This window comes from Sciurus vulgaris (genome assembly GCF_902686455.1).
Source record: "Sciurus vulgaris genome assembly, chromosome: 17".
NCBI classification, from domain to species: domain Eukaryota; kingdom Metazoa; phylum Chordata; class Mammalia; order Rodentia; family Sciuridae; genus Sciurus; species Sciurus vulgaris.
This window is the reverse complement of record NC_136478.1, coordinates 12,944,278-12,965,281: the sequence shown is the minus strand read 5'-3', so window position 1 is coordinate 12,965,281 and position 21,004 is coordinate 12,944,278. Positions and strand designations below refer to the sequence as shown.

The 21,004-nt window shown below is 38.2% G+C and overlaps 1 protein-coding gene across 8 annotated transcripts in view; it reads left to right on the top strand.

The window, feature by feature from the left end:
- The window catches only part of HYDIN (HYDIN axonemal central pair apparatus protein), a 427,212-nt gene that overhangs the window by 127,327 nt on the left and 278,881 nt on the right, over window positions 1-21,004 (top strand). For all 8 annotated transcript variants that reach the window (XM_079117080.1, XM_079117074.1, XM_079117076.1 and 5 more), the window contains exon 10: window positions 5,478-5,577. In XM_079117080.1, the coding sequence (XP_078973206.1) occupies window positions 5,478-5,577 (100 nt within the window). The remainder of the gene's footprint in view (window positions 1-5,477; window positions 5,578-21,004) is intronic.

Sequence of the window (21,004 nt, the reverse complement as noted above, 5' to 3'; positions counted from 1 at the left end):
TTATTATCATTATTATTATTATTATTATTTGATACAAATTTGAGCGTAAGAGCATGTTTTTACCTCCCAAGAAAATCTCTATCCAGATATTTCTCTGATACTTTAAGAGAAATAATAAGGTACCTGAAATTTTTGTTTATGTCATCAAAAACATTTCCATTTGGGTGAAGCGTGATGTAATTCATCATGTACTGTAGCTGCTCTTGACCTCATTGTTCAGAACTGACTGGGCCCTGACCTTCACCCAAATAGGGATGGCTTGGTAAAGATCCACCAGAGCGTTTCTCAGGAACTGCAACATACTGACAATGTTGACTTTGTCATCCCAAAGAACCCCCTGAGTCACCTTCCAGAGGTCCCTGAACATATGGGCATGCAGGGACAGCTGTGTCATCAGATCATGTTGGTTTCACCTAAGCCTGCATCTCAGTTATAGTGATTCTAAATTTCTTCTGGAATTTTTTCATAATCTTGTGAGAAAAGCAAGCCTGATCCATTGCTGTAATTATAATGGGAGAAGAGAAGTTAGGTGAAAAAATGTCTTAGCTTTGCCATTTACTATTGGCTTGGTCTTGGATAAAATATTTAACTTCTTTCTGCCTTGGTTTTATCATCCATAAAGCGGAGATAATACTGTTTCATAAGGTTGTCAAGATTGAATAGATAATATATATACACAACACAATGGTAAGAACATGAACTTTCAGTAAATACTTGCAGAATTATGATCTGGAAATATATGCCCTAGTCTCTACGATTAGAAATATGATTGGAAATTATAACATTTGAGAAAATTTTGGATTACTGTGTAAGTATAAGCTCGTAGTTTAAATCCAAGCATTTTATTTGATAAATGTAGGACTGGGTCATATTGTAAACTTTGAGCCATATTGCTTTCCACATAAACCAAGTAAATTAAATACATATGTCACTCTGTTTCTGTACTCTGGATTTTGATTTGGCAACATTTTCAAGAAAAAATCCTTCAAAGAAGAGAAGAAGGGAAAGAAAGGAGGGAAGGAAGGAGAGAAGGAGGAAAGGAAGAAGATGATTTTTTTAAAGAATTCTTTTTATTTAAGAGTTTTTTAAGGAGTTTTTTCAAGCCCCTTGAATCATTGCCAATATAATTCTTTAAATACCATTACCTTTAAAAGACTTTTTCCTCATGGTCATATTTATCACTTTTCATGATCCAGTGGCTGTATATTCATAGGTAGCTTTCAGAAAGTCTCACTTGTGGCCATCAAGCCACACAGTTGATCGTTCTCGTTCAGAAGGAAAAATGAGGTCCCAAATCTAGAGGTATTCAATATTGGAGCAAAAAACATACAATGGAAACTAGCTTTATGTCTAAGAATTCAAAGTTGAGTCTTTCTAGTGGGTCACTTGGTTGGTGAGTAAAACACCATCCCTTGATTCACTAAAAATCTGAGGGAAAAGCAAAACACAAAGACCAAGAAGGAAGGTAACGTAACTGAGAGGCATTTTGACAGTTATTTTTGACGCCAAGGAACTAGCCACAGACTATGCCCTGCACGCTCAGGCTCTGGTTGGTAGCAGGAAGGTGGGCAGTGGTGGGAGAAGGGCCAGCCACAGCAGGAGAGCAGGACAGTGGGGGCTCTGAGCGACGGCAACTTCCCTAGCACCAGGAAGAAGGATGTTGATGTCAGAGCCTATAGGAAAATTTCTGAACGTTTTCATTTTCAGAAACTTTAGAATTGAGCAATAAGGGAATAAATTTTTTCCAGAGACATGAATGACAGGGAAGTTAATTTCAGCAGGCTTGGAGAAGTAATGTGCAATGTTCCAAAGACATATAAGTAAATATCGGGTCATTTTAGGCTTATTGCCTTTTTTCTAAGGTTTGTTCTCTCATTTGCTAGAAAATGCTCTGTTGAGTTTTTATCTTTTTAATATTGAACTTTTGCTCTAAAGAGGTAGAAGTTCTTTAACTTTATTTGAATCCCAACTGAAAACTAGAAGTATCCCCCTACGTGTTCCTAACTCCTACCAGTGACCTAACATCAACAGCATCCTTCTGAGAAAGGAAACAGACTATGCTTCTGTTTTTACAGATACATACAGCCCTCTTAATATACAGTACCTCTTAATACACAGTACCAGGAGAGGGCTTTAAAATATTGTTTGTCCTTGAGTTAATTATCTCTTAAGCTCAGAAAAGGCTGAAAGTTGCTAGTGGACGCCTCAGGCATACTAAAGCAGCTGCAGCCCTGGGTAAGCACTGAGCCTTCCGCTGCATTCAATCCGTCTGAACCCTGTGGACTCAGATTTCCTTGTGCTGGCCTTCCCTCACCAAGCATAAGGGCTTCCCGACCCCAGGGAGCCTCTGCATCAGGTGATCCTGTCTCTGACCCCACCTGAACACGGGTACCCTGGCTCTAGGGAGAGTTCCCTCTTCTGTCTGGAGTGTGTGTGTCATTTCGCCAGCACCCCCAGTTCTGATGCACCTTTAATGATGGCTGGGTAGAACTGAAACGTGCTGCCTTCTTGTCCACACATTCTCTTGCTCAGATGTTGGTTGGCAAGGGTTCTGGCCCACCCAACCACAAGGCCTATGACTTGCTCACATGTACTGAGTTTATCTAAGTTCCACTGTATCTTTCTGGGGGCTACCTCACTCTATTCTGGTGAGACCTTTCTAACATGGGCTCTCTCAGGATCCAAGATGGCCCCTGGCCCTCTGGGCAGTCAGTTTGGGTAGGAGTAGTTTAGTTTCATCCCCATGGAACAGTCTGTCCCCTCCAGGCTTACAGTAGTCTTGTGAATTAGGAAAGAACCCAGGCCTTCATTAGTTTTGAGATGGAAAACCCACTGATGTTCCATTGACTGGTTGACAGCCTGAGAGGATGAGCCACCTTCTGTGTCTGACCTCTCAGCCTGTTCCAGCCGTGAGTGTATCTCACACTCCATATCATTAAAACTCCACCGGTCAAAAGGGGACTAGTATTTGGCATTTATCAGGAGGGAAAAGACACTTGCTTCAAGGTTTAGAAAAGCACCACAGTGAAATACCTAAATATATGAAAGTACTTAAAACTTCTCTATTCCTTATATAATCAAAAAGGTCTCTTTTGGCTCTAAAATTTTATGATGTTGAGAGTTCCAGAAGAAAAGAAAACAGCAGAAATATGTTGCAGAGATGAGCATGTGCTTGATAATAGCTACACAGTGTACAAACTCAGTACAGTTGACTCAACAAATATCTAACAAACACCTCTGGTTTAGGGGCAAGAGCGGCACCTACCCCAGGGAACTATCATTCTCTGGGACCAATCTGGGGATGAAATAGCCCCCAAGACCCATATGACCTTCACAGTCCTACAACACTTCTTAAAGCCTCTGTGTCCTTCCTCATTCTGAAGTCGGAGCGATGCTGCCTGAGAAGTATACACTGATTGAACTGGTTGCTCTCGTAAATAAACCCACATCAGCTCTAGTTTTCTGTCTTCCCCTCTTGTTTGATGTCTGACTTTTAAGCCACTTCACTTTCTTCTCAACTCTTTATTTTAGAAATATGTTCATATGGCCAGACTAAAGAGAGTATGCACTAGAGACTGTCTGAAACTGGAGCCTAATTATTTCTCAACCCGTCTTGCCTTGGTTTTCTATTGAGCTAGTGGAACTGTTTATAGTATTTTGGATGTGTTTATCACTTATGCTCAGTCAGCCCTATTTATAAAAACCATAGGAAAGCATACACACACATCTCCGCCATTTCTCAATAATCCATCTCAGTCTAAGAGGCTGAATAATGGCAAGAGAATGGATTCTCTTACTGTGCACTGAGTGTGGGGCAAAGCATTGGGCTGCAGGACTTGCTCAGGCCTTGGGAAACCGTTGGAGGCAGGTGCTAGGAACATCTCCTTTTGCAGTGCTCAGAAGTTAATGAAGAGTCCTCAGGTTATACAGTCAGTACAAAAATTTTTTAAGCATATTATACCTAACAGGGAAATTCGGATATGCAGCCTGTTGCATTACAGTATGGAAACTTGGCTTCCTTATTATGACTCTTGCATGGTTCGAGCTAAAGTGAGCTTATCATACTGGGTCAGAAGCAGGGTGTGTTCTGGCCATTGTTCTGCTTTGGGCTATTGTTCTGTTCTTGCAGAATAAGAGTGCTTCTTTCCTTTTGCTGTCACCTCAAAAGAGGGAGGTGATGCTCCACCAAGGGAGTCAGGTACTTCTTCTCTGTGGTCCCTTCATTTTTATGGGCACAGCTCTTGTCATATATATTATGAACTATTTTGTTCATATTTATCATCATGCTGTGTTTGTTTTTCTTTGAAGCCCTGGGGCTGAGCACATATGGGGCAGATACCAAAAATGTTCACTGAATATACACATTTTGAAAATGCCCTATCCATCCTCATTTCCTTTAGTAGCTCATTATGTATTCATAGACTCACTGAAATTATCCTTGAGGCTTGTTCCTCACTTGTACCACCTCATAAGTTTAAAAATGGTATAAATTTGCTATGTGCTAGGTAAAGTAGTGCTTTCTTCTATTTGTTGCAAAAGTAGTTTCTACACATTTCCTGGAATTGAACCCTTGCGTGCTGTTGGTGGAATGTAAATTGGTATTGTCATTAAGGAAAACAGCATAGAGTCTCCTCAAAAATTAAAAATAGAACTGCCATATATTCCAACAATTCTTCTTATGAGGGTATCCCTAAAGGAAGTGAAATCAGGACCTTGAAGAGACATGTGCACTCCCATGTTCATTGCAGACTATTCAAATAGCTAAGCTATGGAAGCAGCCTAGTGCCTGTGAACAGATAATCAGATAAAGAAACTGTGATACATGCATGCGATGGAATATTACTCAGCCTTAAAAAGGGGATCCTGGCATTTGCAACAACTTGGATGAGCCTGGAGGACATTTAGTGAAATAAAACAGACACTTAGAAGACAAATACTGAACTGCATGACCCCACTTATATATGGAATTTAAATGCAGAACTCATAGAAAAAGTGAGTAAAATGTTGGTTCCCAGGGGACAGGTGCTGGGGGATATGAGCTATTGGTCAAGAGGTATAAACTTGCAGTTACAAGATGAGTAACTTGTGGAGACCTAACGTACAGAGTGGGGACTGTAAAGACTGCTGCATGCTGGAAACGTGGGAGGAGCAGGCCTGAGGCGCTCTCAAGACACACAAAGGGTAACTGGGAGGAGAGGGACATGTCAGTTTGCCTGGCATTAGTAGTCATTTCACTATCTGCATGTAAATCAAAACATGTGCTCAAGTACAAGTTTTATAAAAAGTTTTCGTGGAGGGGGCTGAGGATGTAGCTCAGTTGGTAGAGTGCTTGCCTAGTGTGCACAAGGCCCTGGGTTCAATCCCCAGCACCACCAAAAAAAAAAAAAATTCATGGATTCTAACATAACAATATTAGCTTACCTTTTGTTGTATTGTGCTTTTTTTTTTTTTGTTAATGATTCTTTCATGTTTTTCAGGAAGGTGATGTCTGGCCCAACTCATCAGCTGAAATCACTGTGTACTTTAACCCTCTAGAGGCCAAGTTCTATCAACAGACCATTTATTGTGACATTTCAGGTACAGATTTCCTCTATGTGGAAAATTAAGGTTACCAGGTGCCCCAAGCATGAAGTGGGGCAGCTGCACAATATCTGTGGAGGGGTGTTAGATTCAAGATGTGCCCTGCTCACTTCCTCCTAGAAGAGATCAGATTTTGAAGTGCCTTACAACTATGGTGGGAGAAGGGCCTAGAGAACCCATGGATTTAGGTTTCCCCTTGGTGTTTAGAGCAGTAAGATTATTACCTGTGACAAAGTCTCACAATTTTTTGTTCATTTTATAGTTCCTTGTTATAATTTTCTCCTTTTCAAGGGGTTGGCAGTCTGGCAGAGGCCAAAGGCCACAAGGAGAATACACAAGTAGGGTGGCAGTCTGATGGCGTCAGTAAATTGGATAAATGCAGAAGAATTAAGCAAAAGAGTGAATATATGGAGGATGATGGGTGCCAGGGAAGAGGGAGATACTAATATGAAAAAGGAGCCTAAGATAAATCCTTTGCTCTTGGGATGGAAGTGGATTTGTCAGGCTGTTGGTGAACTTAGCTAGATACAGAGTAAGTTTGTACGTAAGCACATCTATCTGCATATGTTCATACATACAGATGTGTCCTAGCACTGCCCACTGACTGGTCCTAAAAGTTGCTTGGTTTCAAAGTACCACTCTCCACTAAAAGGAGCAGGCTGATTCCAGGACTGAGACAGGGAAAGGACAAGGTGAGCCTGGAACATCCTCTTGTGCCAGAAAGTAAGGAAGTGCTCAAAGAATGTTGGGGACATGTCAAAATGACACAGAAACCAGCAAAGGGTCTCCACTGCTGACACTGGAACAAGTCGAGAATCAAGATAAATAGAGTCTCCTGAATGAATAGAAACCCGGGGATCCACCTAATTACAAGGTGCCATTTGGCAATCATCACAGTGAATGACCAATTCATTAAAACACGTCAGTGGATCTTCACATAGGGGGCGAAAGTGGGGTTGAGCTCAGAATATCTTCCCTCAAAATACTTACCAATGACAGAGTAGAGAAAACTCACTTCACAATGAAGACCCTGGTAGATGCTGGCTTAGTTAACACCAGCAGTAACAGAACCCATCGATCTCTTGGATTAGCCCACTAGAACGCAATGATGTTAGGACCAAACTACCTCATTGGGTTTGATCAAAAGGAAACCTCATGCTAACCAAACTGAAGAACGAAATGAATTGGCCAGCCTATAATCTTCACAAATACCAACCACACGAAAGTCAAGAAAGGACGCAAGAACTGTTCTAGACTGAGGAAGCTTCGAGGGTAGCAACTGGGTGCACATGCGATCCTGGCTTGGACCCTTTGCTATGATGGAAATTATTGGGCAAAGGATGTAGGAAAGTTCTTTGTACTTCTCTGGAAGTATTTCAAAGGTGTTTCTTCTTTCAAAAATGTTTCAGAATTTTAAAAAGTGCCAATACCAATAAATAAGTAAAATATGTAGAGAGTAAAATTATTAAGCTAGATAGTGGGCTATTTCTCTAGTACCGCTTCTAAGAAGAAACACTTTAGCTATTTATTGTGATGCCAGTTTCTATTCGCTCTTGTGCTATTTGTCGATTTGTTAACCTGGCTTATTTCATTTTAACCTCTAGTATGAAAGATGAGTATTTAATATATTTATCTCTTTTCCTGTCTATCCTGGCTTATTGTTATAAACTACATGCAGTGAAATTCACCCTTTCTTGGAGTACAGTTCTGTGAATTTTGACAAATCCAAACAGTCATGTAACCACTTTTTTTTTTTTTTAAAAACTCAAGATACATAAAATCTCCATCACCCCATAAAGTTCCTTCAGGCCCCTTTGCAGGCAGCCTGATCCCCCATCATAGCCCTGGCAACCCAATTATTTTTATTATATTTTCCTTCATAAATTTTATTTGCAGCCTTAAATAACATACGTACACCCAAATCTTGTGTTCCCTCAACTTTGTAGAATCTCTTGATGTGTAAGGACATTGGCTAGCCTGCCCACCACTATTCCACTTACCCTTTTCCCAGCAACTTCTGTGAGTTGTTCCACTTTACAATATCATTATCAATACCCATAGCTCTATCTTCCATATACTGTACTTACATTTTCTGTTTGCTCTACATAAATCTTCATCGCTGATGAGCCAAGTTATCTGTTTACCTTTTATCCTGTTAGTCCAAAGTTCTGACCCTTTGTTACGCAAAGAATATGCCTGAGGTCTGCATCCAGCAGATGCTCTTCCTCTGCAATCCTTCAGTTGCTCATAATTATGCCTCATGGTAGTTTGCTTCATGATTCACTTGGCTGTTTTGTACAGCTTTTGGGTTCTTCCCCTGTGGCTTCTAATTCCTTATGTATTTATTTTTTACTCCTATCTAATTTAGAATTCATTCTCTTCTCTTTGGAGACATTATTCTCGGAGCCTACCAGCTTCTTATTCTAATTCAGATTCAACAGCTCCCAAGTAGTGGTTATCTGGGAATTTTAACAAGTTATTTATATGTGTGTTCCATCATATCTTTTGATTCTCCCTCTGGTCGACTCACTTCCTCGGGGAAGGTGTGCGGAAGTAGGAACTGATCCTCAGTTTCCTGAGAGTGTCCACTTTGGTCTTCATACTTGCCTGAGAGTTCAGCTGACTATAGAATCCTAAGTCCAAAGCAATTTCTCCTTGGAACACTGAAGACATTGTGCTGCCTTTATCGTAAATATTCAGAAGCACAGATATCATCTAATTCTCATTTTTGTTAGGTGCCCTGTAATTTCTCTTTGGATGTTTTTAGTTTTCTTTTTGTACTTGGGGACTGAGAGGTGATGGAGCCCTGACCAGGAGTAGGTTTTTCTCGTTCATCCTCCTCAACTTTCTCTGAGCCATTGGAGTCTGATGACTCACGTGTCACTTCAGCTCTGGGAATTCTATTTTATTTCCTTAATAGTTTTTCTTCCATTTATTTTTTCATTTTTATTTTTTATTGATGCATTGTAATTGTATATAATAGTGGGATTCCTTGTTATATATTCATACATGCATTCAATATAATAATATAGTTTGGTTAATTTAGTTCCCTGGTACCATCCCTTTTCTCTCCCCGCTTCCCTCCCCAAATCCCCTTCCTCTAATCTGGTCTCCCTTCTATTTCTTTTTCCTGTTATTATTTATTTTTTATTTGTTCTTTTAGATATATATGACAATAGAGTGTATTTTGACATATTATAAATACGTGGAGTATCACTTATTCTAATTAGGATGGAGTTTCACTGGTTGCATATTCATACATAAACATAGGAAAGTTGTGTCTTGTTCATTCCACTGTCTTTCCTCTTCCCATCCCTTCTCCCTTCCCTTCATTCCCCTTTGTCCAATAAGGGTGGGGGATAGAATTACAAGATGAGATCATTTTATTCTTCAGAAAAACTTACCATCCAGGGTTAGACCTGAAAGATCTGTCGTCACAGAACAAGATCTTAACCACCAAACGCTACTGATAAGTGACATTAAATATGACTCAGAGCTGTTTTAAAAGGACGCCTGGAGAAGTGCTGATGTTTCCTAGTCAGGAAGCGCCGGGCCGGCAGGACACCGCAGTGCAGCCTCCTGGGTCCCAGCAGACCTGCGGCCAGCTCTTGGGTGGGGTGGTCCGGGGGTGGAGTTTCTTCCGCCAGCCTCAGGAGTGCCTTTGGTATATTGCTGCCCTTTGCTTATTCACACCGGCAATTTTCCCTTTTAGACAAATGACGACAAACCCATGTTATTCTTCAACTTGAGTTTTTTTCTCTTTGCAGTTGAGGCTTTCCCTGCCTGTCTTGAGCAGAAAATGTGATGCCATAACAGTTTCAGGGCATCTTGCAATTTTTTTTTACCCTAAACCAGTATACTTTATTTTTAGAAGTAAGATTTTTATATGCATGATGGAATGACTGCTAAAGAGTGGTAATATAGCAGGAAATTGGATTTTTCTTCACCTACAAATGGTGGTAGTTGGTCTCACACTCAGATTACTTTCTGTTTATATAATGTCCACATAGCAACAGCACCAGGCTATAAAGGAACATCTTGATGCTTCTCGACCAGACTATTGTGCGTTTTCACCTTGTTTGCCTTATACCTATGCGAGTTCATGCTGGCATTTCTGGGTTGCACTGAGGAAATGTGAAATAAAAAGCTTGACTATTTCCTCAATAAAAGTAGGACATTTAAACTACATGATTATTCCTTTTTCCTACAAGAGAGAGACTTTAAATGAACGTACTGGACTAGTCTGAATAACAAAAATAAGTATCAGGGAACAGACATTGACATGGGAGTCAATGGCATTTGCAAACCTTTTTTTAAATTTTTATAATTTTTTATTTTTTTTAATTTGTTCTATTTAGTTATACATGACAGCAGAATGCATTTCAATTCATTGTACACAAATGGAGCCCTGGTTGTACAGGATGTAGATTCACACCATTCGCGCAGGCGTCCATGTACACAGGATAATGATGTCTGTCTCATTCCATTGTCTTTGCCACACCCCTGCCCTCCCTTCCCCTTTCATTCCCCTCCATCCAATCCAGAGTTCCTCCAATCTTCCCTTACCCCCCCCACCACCATTATGTATCAGCATCCACTTATCAGAGAAAACATTCAGACTTTGGTTTTGGGGGATTAGCTTATCTTGCTTAGCATGATATTCTCCAACTCCATCCATTTACCTGCAAATTCCATAATTTTATTCTTCTTTAAGGCTGAGTAATATTCCATTGTGTATATATACCACAGTTTCCATATCTATGTATCCACTGATCTATTGAAAGATATCCAAGTTGGTTCCATAGTTGAACTATTGTGAATTGAGCTGTTATAAATATTCAAGTGACTGTGTCACTATACAAAGTGATTTTAAGTCCTTTGGGTATAACTGAGGAGTGGGATGGCTGGATCAAATGGTGGTTCCATTCCAAGTTTTCTAAGGAATCTCCATACTGCCTTCCAGAAGGTTACACCAATTTGCATTCACACCAGCAATGTATGAGTGTACCTTTTTCCCCACATCCTTGCTGACACATATTGTTGCCTGTGTTCATGATAATTGCTATTCTGAATGGAGTGAAATGAAATCTTAATTTTGATTTGCATTTCTCTGATTACTAGTGATGTTGAACATTTTTTTCACATTCTGATCAATTGTGTTTTTTCTTCTGTAAAGTGTCTGCTCAGTTACTTAGCCTATTTATTGATTGAGTTATTTGGTTTTTCGGTTAAGTTTTTTTTTTTTTTTTTTTTTTTTTTTTTGCGGTACTCGGGATTGAACCCAGGGCCTTGTGCTTGCAAGGCAAGCACTCTATCAACTGAGCTATAACCCCAGCCCTTTTGAGTTCTTTATAAATCTTGGAGATTAGTACTCTATCTGAAGTATGTGTGATAAAGATTTTTTCCCACTCTGTAGGCTCTCCTTTCACATTATTAATTGTTTCCTTTGCTGAGAAAAAGCATTTTAGTTTGAATCCATCCCATTTATTGATTCTTAATTTTATTTCTTGTGCTTAGGAGTCTTGTTCAGGCAGCCTGCTCCTAATCCAACATGATAAAGATTTGGACCTACTTTTTCTTCTATTTGGAGCAGGGTCTCTGGTCTAATTCCTAGGTCCTTGATCCATTTAGAGTTGAGTTTTGTGCAGGGTGAGAGATAGGGGTTTAATTTCATTCTGTTGCATATGGATTTCCAGTTTTCCCAGCACCACTTGTTGAAGAAGTTCCATTGTATGTTTTCGGCACCTTTGTCTAGTATGAGATAACTGTTCTTATATGGGTTTGTCTGTGTGTCTTCTATTCTGTACCTTTGGTGTACCTGTTTTGGTGCCAATACCATGCCTTTTTTGTTACTATAGCTCTATAGGATAGTTTGAGGTCTGGTATTGTGATGCCTCCTGCTTCACTCTTCTTGCTAAGTATTCCCTTGGCTATTCTGGATCTCTTATTTTTCCAAATGAATTTTGTGATTGCTTTTTCTAGTTCTGTGACAAATGTCAGTGGAATTTTAATTGGAATTGCATTGAATCTGTATAATGCTTTTGGTAATATGGCCATTTTGACAATATTAATTCTGCCTATCCAAGAACATGGGAGATCTTTCCATCTTCTGAAGTTTTCTTTAATTTCTTTCTTTAGTGTTCTGTAATTTTCATTGTAAAGGACTTTCACCTCTTTTGTTAGATTGATTCCCAGGTATTTTTTTTTTCAGGCTATTGCAAATGGGTATTTTTCCTAATTTCTCTTTCAGAGGATTCATCACTTACGTATAGAAATGCATTACATTTATGGGTGTTGACTTTATATCCTGCTATTTTGCTAAGTTCATTTATTAGTTCTAGAAGTTTTCATGTGGAATTTTTTTGCATCCTCTAAATATAGAATCATGTTGGCAAATAGTTATAGTTTGAGTTCTTCTTTTCCTATTTGTATCCCTTTAATTTCTTTCATCTGTCTAATTTTCTGGCTAGAGTTTCAAGGACAATGTTGAATAGAAGTGGTGAAAGAGGGCATCCCTGTCTTGTTCCATATTTTAGAGGGAGTGTTTTTTGTTTTCCTCTATGCATAATGATATTGGCTGTGGCTTAGCATAGACAGCCTTTACAAGGTTGACATATGTTCCTGCTATCCCTAGTTTTTCTAGTGTTTTGAGCATGTAGGGGTGCTATATTTTATCAAATGCTTTTTCTGCATCTATTGAAATGATCGTATGATGCTTAACTTTATGTCTGTTGATAGGATGTAAATGAATTACATTTATCAATATCTGGATGTTGAACCAACCTTGCATCCCAGGGACGAATCCCACTTGTTCATGGTGCACTATCTTTTTAATATGTTTTTGTATGCGATTTGCCAGAATTTTGTTAGGAATTGTTGTATCTATGATCATTAGGGATATCGGTCTGAAGTTTTCTTTCTTTGATGCATCTTTGTCTGGTTTTGGTATCAGGGTGATACTAGCTTCATAGAATGAGTTTGGAAGGGTTCCCACCTTTTCAATTTCATGGAATACGTTGAGGAATATTGGTATTAGTTCTTCTTAGAACTCTGTTTGGTCTGGGGCTTTTCTTTGTTGGTAGGCTTTTGATGGCATCTTCTATTCATTTCATTTCTTGAAATTGATCTGTTTAAATTATGTATGTCCTCCTGATTTGGTTTGGATAGATCATATGTCTCTAGAAATTTGTCAATGTCTTTGAGATTTTCTATTTTGTTGGAGTACAGATTTTCAAAATAGTTTCTAATTTTCTTTTGTATTAAAATAGTGTCCATCTTGATACTTCCTTTTTCACCATGAATTTTAGTAATTTGAGTTTTCTTTCTCCTTCTCTTTGTTAGTGTGGCCAAGGGTTTATCAATTTTATTTATGTTTTCGAAGAACCAACTTTTGTCAATTTTTTCAGTTTCTTTTGTTTAATTTCATTGATTTCAGCTCTGATTTTAATTATTTCCTGCCTTCTACTGCTTTTGGTGTTGATCTGTTCTTCTTTTTCTAGGGCTTCGAGGAGTAATGTTAGCTCATTTATTTGTTGACTTTTTATTCTTTTAATGAATGAGTGAAATGCAGTGAATTTTCTTCTTAGTACTGCTTTCATAGTGTCCCAGAGATTTTGATATGTTGTATCATTGTTCTCATTTACTTCTAAGATTTTTTTTATCTCCTCCCTGATGTCTTTTACTATCCATGCATCATTCAATAGTGTATTATTTAGTCTTCAGTTGTTGGAGTAGCTTCTATTTTTTATTTTTTCATTGATTTCTAGTTTCATTCCATTATGATCTAATAGAATGTAGGGTAGTAGTTCTATTTTTTGTATTTGTTGGGAGTTTCTTTGTGGCCTAAGGTGGGGTCTATTTTTGTGAAGAATTCATGTGCTGCTGAGAAGAAAGTGTACTTGCTCGATGATGGATGAAATACTCTATATATGTTTGTTAAATCTAAATCATTGCTTATATAATTTAGTTCTGTAGTTTCTTTGTTTAGTTTTTGTTTGGGAGATGTATCCAATGATGAGATAGGTGTGTTAAAGTCACCTACTATTATTGTGTTGTGGTATATTTGATACTTGAAATTGAGAAGGGTTTGCTTGATGTACATACATGCTCCATTGTTTGGGGCATGTATATTTACAATTATTATGTCTTGTTGATGTATTAATTCCCTGAAGCAGTATAAAATGTCCTTCTTTATCCCTTCTGACTAACTTTGGTTCGAAGTCCACTTAGTCTGATATGAGGATGGAAACCCCTGCTTGTTTATGTAGTCCATGTGAGTGATATGTTTTTCCCCAACCTTTCACCTTCAGTCTGTGAGTGTCTTTTCCTGGGAGGTTAGTGACAGCATATTTTTGGGTCTTTTTTAAAAATCCAATCTGCCAGTCTGTGTCTTTTGATTAATGAGGTTAGGCCATTAACATTCAGGGTTATTATTGAGATATAATTTGTATTCCTAGTCATTTTGGCTTATTTTTGCTTTTTAACTTGATTTGGTTTCTCCTTTGATTAACTTTTCCTTTAGTGTAGTTCCTCCCTTTACTGACTTGCATTGTTATTTTCCAATTTCCTCCTCATAGAATATTTTGCTGAGAATGTTCTATAGTGCAGGCTTTCTATTTGTAAATTCTTTTAATCTTGTTTATCATGGAATATTTTTATTTCATCACCAAATCTGAAGCTTAGTTTTGCTGGATATAAGATTCTTGGTTGGCATCCATTTTCTTTTAGAGCTTGGTATAGGTTATTCCAGGCCCTTCTAGCTTTTAGGGTCTGGGGTTGAGAAATCTGCTGATATCCGAATTGGTTTCCCCCTATATGTAATCTGATACTTTTCTCTTGCTGCGTTTACAATTCTACTTTTATTTTGTTTTCTGGGTACTTTCATTATAATGTGCCTTGGTGTGGATCTGTTGTAATTTTGTACATTTTGTGTCTTGTAAGCCTCTTGTATTTGATTTTCCATTTCATTCTTCAAGTTAGAGAAATTTTCTGATCTTATTTCATTGAATAGATTGTTCATTCCTTTGGTTTGTATCTCCAAGCCTTCCTCTATCTTGATATTTCTTAAATTTGGTCTTTTCATGCTATCCCATAATTTTTGGAGTTCTATTCATGATTTCTTACCATTTTCTATGTGTGGTCAGCTGCATCTTGAATTTTTTGCAAAGTTACAAGTTCATGTTACTCAAAAACTTAGAATATTTCTGGTTTTCTTTTTCTTTACTCCACAGTCAGATGAAGCAGTGTCAAGTGCTAAACTTCAGTATTTGTCAATTGCTTTGCAAGAAACTGAGCTCTCATTTTTCTGACATACTTCCTAGTCATCTTTTATTTCTGCAGTCATATTGTTAACTTTATAGACCCTTTGTTCTTGCTCCTTTTATATAACTAACTGTTATTTTATGGATGCAATGCGTCCTCATTGATCTGGGGATAACAACTTGCACTCTAATTTATCATAAAAAAGAATGTCGTATGTTCTGTGGACTATCCATAATGTCAGTTATGTTTGTCCTTCATGCATTTATGGGGTTCCTCCTAATGCCTTCGGGTCTATGGTTGTCAATTCATATACAAGAGTGAGAAAATGGGGTTGATTTCACAAGTAATACAATAATACTTACATCTAGGTTTCTCAGTAAAGTATGTGTGTGTGGTTGTTTTAAATCTAGAGGTTGAGTAGTAAGACTGCACAATCATTAAAGTTCCTTCAATTGCCAAAATTCCACTATTCTGTCATATCCTGCATGTTTTCCCAGATTTTGATTGGTGCATATAGTTGTACATAGTGATGGGATTTATTATATATTCATACATGCACACAATATAACAATATAATTTGACCAATGTAATTCTCCAGTATTTCCCCCTTCTCTCTCCTCTTCTTCCCCCAGATTCCTATCCGCCACCTTCCTTTTACTTTTTTCTGTATTCAATATATCAGATAAAACATACCGCCCTTGACCTGAGTTTGACTTATTTCACTTAAACATAATAGTCTCAAGTTCCATTCATTTTCCTGCAAATGAAATAATTTAATTCTTTTTACGTCTGAATAAAACTCCATTGTATATATTTGCCACATTTTCTTTATCTATTCATTTATTGATGGGTACCTAGGTGGGTATGCACATATCACTGTAGTATGATGACTTTAATTCTTTAGTATAGAAACCCAGGAGTGATATAGCTGGGTCGTGTGGTAGTTCCATCCCTAGTCTTTCAAGGAACCTCCATTCTGATTTTCATAGCAAGTTGTACTAATTTACACTCTCACCAAGAGTGAAAAATTGTTCCTTTTTCCCACATTCTCTCTAGCATTTATTATTGTTTGTATTCTTGATGACTGCCATTCGATCTGGAGTGAAATGAAATCTCAGTATAGTCTTGATTTGCATTTCCCTAATTGCTAATAATGTTGAACATTTTTTCATGTATTTGTTGGTCATTTGTATTTCTTCCATTGAGAAATGTCTACTTAGTTCATTTTCCCATTTATTAATTGGGTTACTTGTTTTCTTGGTGTTTTTTGTATTCTTAAGATATTCTGAATATTAATCTTCTGTCCAAAAAGTAGCTGGCAAAGATTTTTCCCCTTCTATAGGCTCTCTCTTCACACTCTTGTTTCTTTTGCTGTGCATAAGATTTTTTAATTTGATACTATCCATTTATTAACTCTTGGCATTTTCCCTGAGCTTTAAGGGTCCTATTGACAAAGTTGTTGCCTGTGCCTACATATTGGAGGATTGACCCTACATTTTTTTTTCCTAGAACTTGTATAGTTTCTGGTCTAATTTCTTTGTCTTTGATACATTTTGAGTTGACTTTTTGCAGCATGAGAGATAAGGATCTAGTCTCATTCTTCTACATAGGGATAACCAGTTTTCCCAGCCCCTTTTGTTTAAAAGGCTGATTTTCTTTTCTCCAGTGATGTTTTTGGCACGTTTGTCAAGGATCCGATGACTGTATCTGTATGGGTTTATCTCTGTGTCTTCTATTCTGTACCATGGGTCTAGGTATCTCTTTTTATGCCAGTACCATGTCCTGCATGTTTTTGATGATATCTACGTAGTAACTTTCCTCTGCATAGAAAGGGGCAGCCGTCTAAGAACATGTGAAAGGAAGCTGCCTGACCTGAGGCTGTGCTACCATCCCCCTCCCAGAATACGTCCCTTCCTGATGGTGTTTCCCTCACCTTCCTGGATATAACTAACCCCTTTGGTTTTACAAAGAGTCATTTTCTTGCTTTTATATAATGTTTTACCACCAATGTACAAATCTTTAAGCAAAATAGTATAGTTTTTCCTGGTTTTGAAATTTATATATTAGAATTGTGTAGTATATCTTATATTGCTACCACCAAGAACATGAAGTTATGCGATAATCAATTAAATGAGCAAATAATTGGAAAAAATGAATAAATGAATCCTAGTTTGAGTTCTGCCTATTCCTTGAGCATTAATGTAGGATTCTCAAGATAGTTCCAGGGTGAATGCAAAGTAGACTAGAAGTTTCTGGATTGACATAAGTCCGCACCCACACTTCAGACCAGCATCCCCTCAATTCAACTTCTTGAAGGATCTGGAGGAAATGTTGGCACAGCACTGTTTAGACACGAGTTGGAAGTGTGCCAGTGGCCCCCATGCCACAGGTGGTAGGACCTCCCTCCCATCTGCAGCTCCCCAGGGGCATCAAGCTTGGCTGTACTCCAGGGGGTTGGCTGCTCTCCAGGAGGTTTCCAAACATTGCACAACTGGTGCTGTTCATCTATTGTGTCCTTTGCAATTCTGAATTCTGCCACATAATTCACATCCTGGGTAAACTGAATAGTATAATTTTCCATCTGCATGACATTTTTCTTTATTTCATTGGTGGTTTATTAAAAGATACAATTGCCAAGAAAGTGCTTTGTTCGCCTAGTAATTCCATATTATCTTTCCTGTAAATTCCATGCAATTCTATGTATCTTTTCAAGAGCTGGTGATGATTCCTTACTGTTATCTTCAGTGAGTTGGCAAAACCCGGTCTTAAGTCACTAAGAAATACTTCTTAGGCAAATAAAGACCCTCCTTCCCTTCTTTTGTTTCATTTTGCCTTTTGCTTTTTTATATATGGCATACAGAAGCAAATTCAGAGGCTTGCTTCTCCCTGCAGTGTTTTACATAAATGATAGCATACTTTACATTATTATAACATTGTTTTTTAAGTATGACTTGGAGGTTATTTCACAATGCTCAATAAAAAGTGTGATTCTTTTACACAGTTGGGTAAAAATTTTGTATATCTATACCAAAATTTAGTTTTTAACCTTGTGTCATTAAATATAAAAAAGATTCAGAAATTTTCTTAATATATGTTGAGAGCCTCCTAAAAACACCCATGTCCTATTGCTCAGAACCTGTGAATGTGTAACTATGGATATGTTACTTTACATGGCATAGAAGAATTATAGCAGCAGATGAACTAAGGTTACTAATGAGCTGCACTTAAGGTAGGGGATTATCCTGGTTCATGCGGGTCACTCCATATAATCATATAATGGATACTCCATGTAATGGATATTTGAGAGTCCTTAAGTATCCATCACAACGCCCTTGTGATGTTATGTCAGAAAATCTCAACAAGCTGTTTCTGACTTTGAAGAAGGAAGCGGTGAGGAATTTAGCCTGTAGTAACTGGAAAAAACAAGAAAATGGATTTTTTCCCTCAAAGCATCTAGAAAGACAGCCCTGACAATACCTTGATTTTAGCTTAGCGAGACCCACTTTGGACTTCTGACATCCAGAACTTTAGGATAATAAATTTATATGATAAACCACTGTGTTTATGGCAACTTGTAGTAGCAGCAATAGGAAACTAATACATATACATCATAACAAATCAGACTAGGCACATGCCAAGTAATTGCCATACAGATCAAAATGGAACAGTTTCAGCCTTCTAGAAGCCCCTGTGTCCCTTCCCAGCTGCACTCTACACACACACATACACACACACACACACACACACACACACACACACCCTATGGTAATCACCATTCTGGCCTTAGGACCATCATTTCCTCGATCTCATTTGTGGTTTTTATCCATACATAGGCACCTCTAAACAGTCCAATTTTGCATCGCCTGTTTTGAAATGGAATCATTCTACACATCTCCTCCCTGTTGCTGCTTTTGCTCTGGTTGTGTGGCATTTTCACTGCTGGGCAACGTTCCAGTTTGTGAACATCTGTTCAGACCCGGGAATAGCAGGGAAGGCCCTGGTCTGGAGGCGGGGGGCCTCTTGGGATGCATGAGACTTAGCCCACATCTCCAACTGCAGCTCCTTTCTTTTGAGAATATATATCTATGCACTGTGAATACAGAGATGTATAAAATGACAATTCCTGCCTTCAGAAGGCATAGAAATGAGTGGGGGAAACACACCCAAATCAACAGTGACATTGCAACTCTACACGGCAATTGAATGAATAATAGAAGAGCGTTCAAGGCTGTCTTGGGTGTCAAGGAAGGCTCCCAGAGAAAGTGACCCTTGAAGTATTGACTGACAGTCAAGTGGAAAAGAAGCAAACAAACCTCCCAAAGACTGGGCATGTCAAGTAGGGCAACACTATATGAAACAAAAGAGAAACACTTTGAACATAAAATGGCAAAGAATCACAAGTACTTAGGGGTGTGGCTGCTAGAGAAACAGAGAAGGATCCAGCTGGTGGAGGGGCTGCCCTTGAAGCCAGACTGAACTCTGGGCCTGATGCTGCATGTGGTCAGAGTCACCAAGGAGCTCAGAGCTGGGGAGGAGCCTGCTTGGCTCTGACCACGGCAAATAGAACATCATTAAAATTTTGTCAGTTCATCTGAAACTGGACAATTTTCTACATTTTAAATCATCAGATTTTTCTCAGAAGTTGTTAAATCTGTTCATTAGATATTTATAAAGTCTTGCTCATGGTTTGATCTGAGTCTTGAAACGGATCTTTCATCTATCCTGACTTTCCAGTGGAAAATGGAAACTCTTAAACACAACGATCACCTCTTTTCTGAAACGCAAAGGGAGACCACGCTTGCTGGGTGAGGATCAGCCTAATGGAAATGTAACAGGAAGCAATGCTGTCTGGTTTAAACTGTGAAATGTTTTGCTAGGTAGCAGGGTCCCTGGTGTTGCTGACTCAAAAGCAGAAGATGCTGCCTGGCGGGAATGAGTCCAGAAACACCCACCAGCTTTAAAGACTCAAGCGAGATGAAACCTCATGGTCCACTTCCATTCTGTACATTATAAGAGGGAGACATCTGAATTTTCAAGACAATTCAGGACTTTTGATTTTTATTTTACTTGAAATAAAGAATAAAGATTGAGTCAGATTTAGGGAAGAGAAAACTAAATCACCCCATTCATTAAAAAAAAAATGGGGGTTTTCAGAGCAGTTAAGTAAATAACACTCTACATATTGGTAGACGTTCTCAAAACTCAAAATAAGATGAAGTTTCTTGGTCCTATGAGTAACAAATTTTTTCTTAATTATTTACTCTTTAAACTGTATTTTCAGTTGCCAAATATTTCAAATATAGAGAATGATTAATATCTATGTATACATAAGTCAGATATAAGAAGACTATGTTTTTGGTCAGGAAGATGAATGTCATAAATAGGTCAATTCTCCCTATAAATGTAATGCATTCTCAGTGATGATATCAATATTCATTCTTGTTAATTAGTCAAGTTGATCTATAAATATTTTATGAGGTAAATCAATGAATTAGGATTGCCTAAAAAGTTCATAAAACAAGAATAATGTGAAGGACTAGCCCATCCTGTATTAAAGATTATTAAAAAGCTGTAGTAAATACAATTGTATTCATCTTCTCTTCATCTTTAGCAAATCAGCAGCATCATCCTGTCCTAATCCCTATATCCCAATGTCCTTGATATGTGAGTGAAATAAAAACCCTGATTTGTTTGTCACCTTGTTCCATTTATCTATTGCTGCACAATAAACCACCCTAAATTTAGTGGTTTAAACCAACCAGCAGTCATTGATTTGGATCAAAGCTCTGCAATTTGGTCAGGTCTCAGCAAGTGTCATTCCTCATTGTTGCCCGTGGTGTCAGCTGAAGCAACCTGAAGGGAGGTATAGCTGCCCTACTATGTATCCAGCGATCAATGCTGGCTGTTCGCAGGGGCCTGTCCTGGAGCTGTTTGCCAGAACCCAACCTGGGCCTCTCCTGTGGTAGCTTGCTTTCTCACAGTGTGGACAATGAACGAGAAGTTTACTGCAATCTAACTGTAATTTCTTTGTATTATCTGTTCTTTCAGATTGATATTAAGAATATCATTGGGATGAATTTGCCTTTATTTATCCCACTTGGTACTTGACATGCTTCTTTAGAAGCATGAATTCAGATCAAGAATTTGTCATCAAAGCAATTAT